This window comes from Malus sylvestris, chromosome 8 (assembly GCF_916048215.2).
Source record: "Malus sylvestris chromosome 8, drMalSylv7.2, whole genome shotgun sequence".
In the NCBI taxonomy this organism is placed as follows: Eukaryota; Viridiplantae; Streptophyta; class Magnoliopsida; order Rosales; family Rosaceae; genus Malus; species Malus sylvestris.
This window is the reverse complement of record NC_062267.1, coordinates 11,773,419-11,780,693: the sequence shown is the minus strand read 5'-3', so window position 1 is coordinate 11,780,693 and position 7,275 is coordinate 11,773,419. Positions and strand designations below refer to the sequence as shown.

General features: G+C 33.7%; 1 protein-coding gene across 1 annotated transcript; it reads left to right on the top strand.

Annotated features, from left to right (window-relative positions):
* The first annotated feature begins 3,137 nt into the window (after positions 1–3,137).
* Positions 3,138–6,538, top strand: LOC126632752 (uncharacterized). Its single transcript, XM_050303219.1, has 4 exons — positions 3,138–3,346; positions 4,521–5,576; positions 6,021–6,057; positions 6,311–6,538. Exons 2-3 carry the CDS (start codon positions 4,678–4,680, stop codon positions 6,055–6,057), a joined length of 936 nt encoding a protein of 311 aa, XP_050159176.1. The 5' UTR covers positions 3,138–3,346; positions 4,521–4,677; the 3' UTR covers positions 6,311–6,538.
* Positions 6,539–7,275: the final 737 nt, after the last annotated feature.

Here is a 7,275-nt window from a genome sequence, read left to right as displayed (position 1 = left end):
GTGTGGCTTGCATCTCATTGACATATAATGTCACGATAACTGTTGACTTTTGTTATGAAACTCTTTCATGCAGGGTCGGTCTAGAGATTTTTGAGGTCTTGGACGATGCCAAAAAATGTGCCATAACTTCATATAAGAAAATTATTTATTTTCACACGTAAGACATTGATAAAATTATACTTAGAAAAACAATTCAAACTCAATAATTTATAAACACAAAAACACTAATTTATTTTGTATCCAGAGAAGGAAACCAAAAAACTCCGAGCTTACATGTATATAGACGATGAGTTTTGTTTTCCATATGAACTGTTAAAGTGTTTTTGTATAAATCGTGAGGTGTTTTTTCTTATTTACTAATCTTGTCAATATGAGACTAAAAAAATACTGATGTTTTCGAGTTTTTAATTAATATGTATAAGTAATGAATGAGCACTAAATTAAACTTTTTGATGACACGTTATAAGTAATAGATGGGCACTAAATTAATATGTCTACATATTACTTTTTGTAGAATTTTAGACTTGAATTCAAACGAATATTTAAAAATAACAACCCACGTAGCCACTAACTAGTAACTAAAAATAAATTAACAACCAAACAAATATTCATAAAAATTGAAAAGAATAAACACGCATGAAGCATTTCGAACTTAGAAAATCTTGTTAATTTTAAACAACAAAAACCATTGCTTCTAATTAAACTTCTTGATCATTTAGCCAAATTTTATAAATTTATACTCTTATGAAAATAAATTTATAAAAATTGGAAAGTAAATAAGCACAGGTAGTGTTTTGAACCCAAGACCTCTTCATTATTTTCAAATGACAAAACCACTACTTCTAGTTAAATTTCTTTGTTATCAAACCAAATTTTATAAATTCATACTCTTATGAAAACAAATATAAATATATCACTCTAATAATTTTGGTGTCCCAAATTTTTTAAGCCCCAGACGGTTGCCCTACCCACACTGGACTTGGGCCGGCCCTAATTTCACGTGTCCTACACTATGCACTTAAATTTGATTTTCCTTTTCCACAATTTAGTCTATATAATACCGCTCGACTTAAAAATAAAAACAAAAAAATTTATATCCTCCATCTTGTTCATGATGTTTTGGTGTTTATTAGGAAATTGACATTTTAGACATTTTAAACATTTTAGTCCCCTTTTTTCACACCAAAAAAAAAGTCAAAAGAAGGACAAACAAAACAGTAACTTTTGACTTTAAAGAAAGTGCGAGGAGGAGGCTTGACTTTCCGGGCATGGAATGCAATGCAAGTACTGAACCGAACCGGGTTCAGTTACCGGTTACCTTACCGCCCACCAAAGTGGGCACAGCTCCCTCGCCTCACAAATCACAATCACATTCTCCACATGATTACTTTTTGCAATTCAATCCATGTTTTTCGTTTTTTGTTAACTTCACTTGATGGTTGATCAACCATAACATAATTTTAAACAAAAAGAAGAAAAACGACACAAATTCGGGTCGGATTTTAAATTGTACATATTAAAATAAATGAGAAATAATAATAATAATAATAATAATAAAAGATAAGACTTATTATAAACTATTCAGTACTACTGTTTGATGATATTCATCTTCACTTGTAAGTAAGAGATCTTAGGTTCGAATATCGTGAATAACGAATTCGATATCAAATTATGTTGTCCATTGTGTGGCTAGCCGAACTCCTATTTTTTTTATTGTAAAATATATTGTTGTACTAAAAGAAAAAAAAAAGCTGATTATAAATTGACCCAACGAAGAACAATCATATTTTACTAATAATTAAAGAATAAAACTCTCTTACTTTCTAAAAACCAAAAATAATGACGTGGATCGAAAACAATCGCGCAAGTCTTCCCTAATTTGAAGTTGTGATTGATCGTTAACGGTCTTGGTGTTTTTTCCACAAGAAAATAACAAATTGTCCAATTAAAGAAGAAAATATTTCCAAATGCATATGGAATATACACGTGTAAATACGTGTGAAATCCAAAAATATCGTTTTCAAATATAGTAACTAGTTGAAGGAAAAACAAAATTCCAGGCTATGGCCTACATAGGTATAACCCATGGGGGCGTATAACTTAAAACACAAGAATTGTGCTGAATTAAGCAACACTCTGTCACTCTCACTAACAACTTAAGATTTAAGAAGCTTGGTCAAAGCAGGAGGCCATAACAGTCATTTTACTCAAAAAGTTTTACGTGTAATATATATATATATATATGTGTGTGTGTATGTGGAAGCCTATCTTTATATATATATATGTGTGTGTGTGTATGTGGAAGCCTTTAAGGGAAAAAGATTTTTATTTTAAAAAAATAGGAATTAGTTGTCCATGTCATATTGAATTTTAACAATTTGAATAATTTATTTTTTAAGTTGGACCTTATAGATTATTCTTGCAAATTATTAGTCAAATCAGAAATATTTGAGGTATCTAATTGAGTTCAAAGAAATTAATGAACACTTTGTTCTCAAAAAAATATTGAAACTTTATCGTGATGGTTAAATAGACAAATAATATCAGATTGAGTTGAATTTTTGTACAAGATGACCTATGAATCGAGACTTACAAAATAGACGCTCAGATTGTTGAAGTTCGATATGAAGTTGGTCCCACAACTAATTCTTATTTTTTGAAAAAAAAATTAAAATCCCTTCTCATAAAAAATTATATGTATGGTCACTTATTTTTTTATTTTTTATTTTTGAAGAAACGATATATAGGATGGGTAACCTCACAATGTGCTAGCAATAATGTGGTTCAAATTCGTTTTTGGTGAGAATCGAACTTAAGACCTCTCACTTACCAGTGAAAATAAATACTATTAAACCGTAATACTAAGTGATTGATCACTTATTGTTAAATTGATAAAAAAAGGTGGAGTGAACGTGCTTTTAATGTTTATATCTTACTCCACATATCAAATTTAAGGATAAGTGATCATAAATTTTTTGTCACTAAAAAAAATTAAGGAATAGGAAAACGAGACTCATATGATAACGATATATCAATTTTTTTGTAAAAAAAAATTAAAAGAAAAAAAATAGAAAAAAATTGAAAAGAGAAACAGAGACCCCACCAACCTACTCCTCACAAAACTGACTTCCCCAAACCCCAATCGCGCACACACAAAACACAAACAAAGGAGGGAGACCAAGAAAGAATGCTCTCTTTGCTCTCATAAACCTCTAAGCCTTCCAACAAAAACCAAATAAAATAAAATTTCTTTCATTCCCAAGCCCCTCTCTGTCTCCTCCTCTTTGGCCTCAATCTCCACTTCGAGTTCTCCCCCATTTTTCAATCGATGATTCTTATATATTAGGTGAGACCCAGGTTCCCAGTTCTCTCTCTCAATTTCTTTCGGGTTTCTTTTGTCCCTTTCTGATTGATGCTTTGGTTGTGAATCATGGATTGATTTTATTGGTTTTTGTTGATTTTACTGGGTGCTCATTAGAGTAAAGTTTCCATCTTTTAACTTTTCACCAATGATTTTGCTGCCTTGGGTCGTTTTGTTGGATCATTTCTCAGTTCACTGAATAACCTATGTTTTGGTTTGATCAGTTTTTGTGATTAGTTATTGATTCTGATTCATATTTTCTCAGAACAACTGTGATTCTTTGTTGTTTATGCTTGCTGGGTTAATCAATTTGTTTAATTTGAAAGGTTTGCGATTGATTAATTTGTTTTAATATCCATTTTTTCAGCTTAATTGATGTTTTCAAATTGATATAATTAGTTGAGTTTGCTTGTTCTAGTGTATAAAGATAATGTGTTGTTGAATTTGATGGGATAGTATATTATTGGTTAAGTAGGCTGAAGAAATTGCTTGTTGAAATTGATTTTCCTGTGATTGCTGTTTGCTTCTGTTGACTTTCTTATCGGTTGTTCTAATCAACATTCAACCTGGAGAATTGGTGACAAGCATACAACATAACATATTGGGTACTGAAACCAACTCAATAAAAGGAAACAAAACGAATTGAGATTATATATGTATTGTGTTCTATGTTGTTTGGTTACTCTGCTTAGCTAAATCCATACAGTTGACCTGGCTTCTTTCGGTTCGGAAGAAAAAATGTCTTACTGAACATGCTTTAATTTTCCTGGTAATCATGCTGCACATTTAGATCATAAAAAAGGGGTAATATGCTAATTTAACAGAAGTTTTGTGATGGGTTGTGCTAATTTCGGTACCTTGTTTCAAAAAGCAGTGTTATTTGGCTCATCGCAACTCATCTTTGTTAGAATAATGTCTGCAAAAACCTATCCTTCTCATAACCCTCGCCCTGTCTCGTTTGTTCAATATATATCATTTACAGGGTTCCTCTAATATGCTTTAATAGCTATAGTCATTGGAAATATTGTTTTTAATTCTAGGTTATCGAAGTTTTTTTTTTCCGAAGAGTATAGAATATGGTGAGCAATTTTGCATTTCTTCATCTCCTAGCTTTTCTGTACACTATTCATCATACTTACTGTGATCATTTGCTATGCAGAGTCTCATGTAGGATGCTATCATATTTGATCAGTGGCTATTAACCTGGAAGATTGGTTTGCCTGTGCTCAGAGTTTCTATTGTTAAAGTGGTAATTCTGATCCGATTGTGTGGTGCATGCCATGTGCTTGTGTTAATTCTAAGTAATATACCCCACCATGGCCCTTGAAGCTTCTAATCAAAGAGAGCTTCAACCCAGTTCATTCAGTTTGGATGATATTGAGTTAAATATAAACTGGGAAGATGTAACTTGTCCTATATGTTTGGATTTCCCCCACAATGGTGTACTCCTTCAGTGCTCATCTTATGAGAAAGGGTGCCGTCCTTTTGTTTGCGACACAAACCACCTACACTCCAATTGTTTAGACCGCTTCAAGAGTGCATATGGTATGTCATCTCCTACAAAATCTGTTGTGAGTCCTGCAGAAAATACTGAGCCAAAGGCATCAGAAGACGATTGCAAGCCTACTTGTCCCTTGTGTAGGGGGGAAGTTAATGGGTGGGTTGTTGTTGACAAGGCTCGTGTACATCTGGATGTGAAAAAGCGTTGTTGTGAGGTGCATCAATGTAAATTTATGGGTTCGTATTTGGAATTACAAAAACATGCTCAGCTGGAGCACCCTCATTCTCGTCCTTCAAAGATTGATCCTGCTCGGCTGCTTGATTGGGAAAATTTCCAGCAGTCCTCTGAGATCATAGATGTTTTGAGCACTATACATTCAGAAGTCCCTCGTGGGGTGGTTTTAGGAGATTATGTGATTGAATATGGTGACGATGAGACTGGAGATGAGTTTGAGGACTTCCATGGGGATGAACGCAACTGGTGGACCTCCTGCATCTTATATCAGGTTTTTGATAACTTGAGGAATTCTAGAAACAGAAGAAGGTCAAGAGTTGCTGACACAAGAAGAGGAAATCGCCGAGCAAGTTATGATAATTCAAATTCTGATGAAGGTTCTGTGACATCTGTTGAATTCCCCGAGTATAGGGCAGATGAGACCGATGACGAGTTTATGAGTACAAGTGGCTTCTCCAGAGGTGGCTCTAGTCATCGCAGGTCTGCAATGTTCCTTATTCAATTTTTGTGTGGGATTTCTTTAGATTTTAACCTCATTGATTCATATAATGGTATCTTTCTGCTACGAGTGTGTTTGTACGTCATTTTTTTAAAATCAAAATGGAATCCGTAACTCATCCTGTTATGCTCTATATCCTCGAACAATCAACATTCTTGCATGGATAGGAAGTCATGACTATTACGCTACTGCAAGAAATCTAGTGCACCATCTTACTGAAATTCCCTTAAAAAAATGCACCATTTGATTCATTTTCTTGTTGGACTGATTGTGCCAGTAGAGGAATCTCTTTAAGTGGGGCTTGGAGAGCTCAGTACGGGCACATGAGCATTACGGCTCTTGTTTAACTCTCGTAAAAGATTGTAGAATTCATTTGTTTCTTGTCTTTACCTAACATTTATGCACATTTCCTCTTTTATTTGCAGTTCTCGTAGACGTCGTTCTCGCTTCTATGACAATTAGGTATGCTCTATTCATTGATCACCTGCATACACATTCGTTCATTCTTAAGTTTCAACTGAATAGAAAGTTCTTTAGTAAATTAATCTGGGCCATAATATCTACATATACTAACTAATATATAAAAAAAGATGGGACTCATTTTCTACGCGGCGTTGGGTTTTGTAGCCCTCTCAAGTTCTCATCTTTCATACAATAAACCGAACTTACAGTACGTCTATCGATTTCATAGGACGTGTATTATATCCTTTGGCAGGGCTCTAGTAGAATAGAAGTGCAGGAAAGAAAGAAGGAGATCCATCGGAAGACGCCGAAGTGGAAAGGCACTGGGATGCTTGCTGTGGATCTCATCTTCTTCAGTGGTTTTTACATGTAAAAGAAGCTTACATCTGGATTGTAAATTGCTGAAATTTGTTATCAACTTATGAGATGTGCTAATTGGTCATTTTACATGACAATTCCATTGCCTCCTTTGTTACTTAAATGTTTTAGCCTTCATTTGCTTCAAATCTTATAAATTTCTCAAATTTCGGGTCAAGCATGAGATTAGCAATGTTTCTAGTTACGTTTGCTGTATTTGCACATTCCGAAAATAACCTTTATCCGTCCGCAACCAAATGCTGAAAGTGAGTGCTAATTGCCCAATTACTATTTCCGTTGTTTCGTTTTATATATATTCTTTTCTCTCCTCCATGTCTATGTCTTAAAGGAAAAGCATCTCTCGTTAAAGCATATCCAGTTCTAATCCAAAAAAAAAAAAAAAAATCCATCTTTTCATGGCATTTCTTAAGACATTTGTTGGTGTTAATTGTGTAATAATTAGGTAGTTAGCGTCTGGAAACGACATCCGTTCTTAAGAGGAAGCGCGTTGAGAAAATCTCATTTCAATTTTTTTGTCTTGAATTGGCAACCTTTCAGAATGTTGCATTAACGCACGTGCAACAATCCTTGCTCGGGAGTATTTTTGCTCGTCATTATAACTATGGTGTATGTTCATTATACACCTAATTATCTACAATGTGTTCTTTCACCTAACTATATTTAACTTTCACATTAAAAGTTACTTTTCAATTTTGAAAAATATTAATCAAGGTTAAGCGAAATAATACGTGACAGATGATTAGTTATATGATGATCATTTATAGTGTTGAGCATAAATGCCCCCTTCCTGCACTCCTAAGGTACTCATTTTGAGTACATGTGAGGATCAAATGCATATTA

Excerpts from the sequence above, each read along its gene's own strand:
- LOC126632752 (XM_050303219.1), top strand. The coding sequence starts at position 4,678 with ATGGCCCTTGAAGCTTCTAATCAAAGAGAGCTTCAACCCAGTTCATTC. Across the intron at positions 5,577-6,020 it reads GGTGGCTCTAGTCATCGCAG|TTCTCGTAGACGTCGTTCTC; the intron begins GTCTGCAATGTT and ends TTTTATTTGCAG.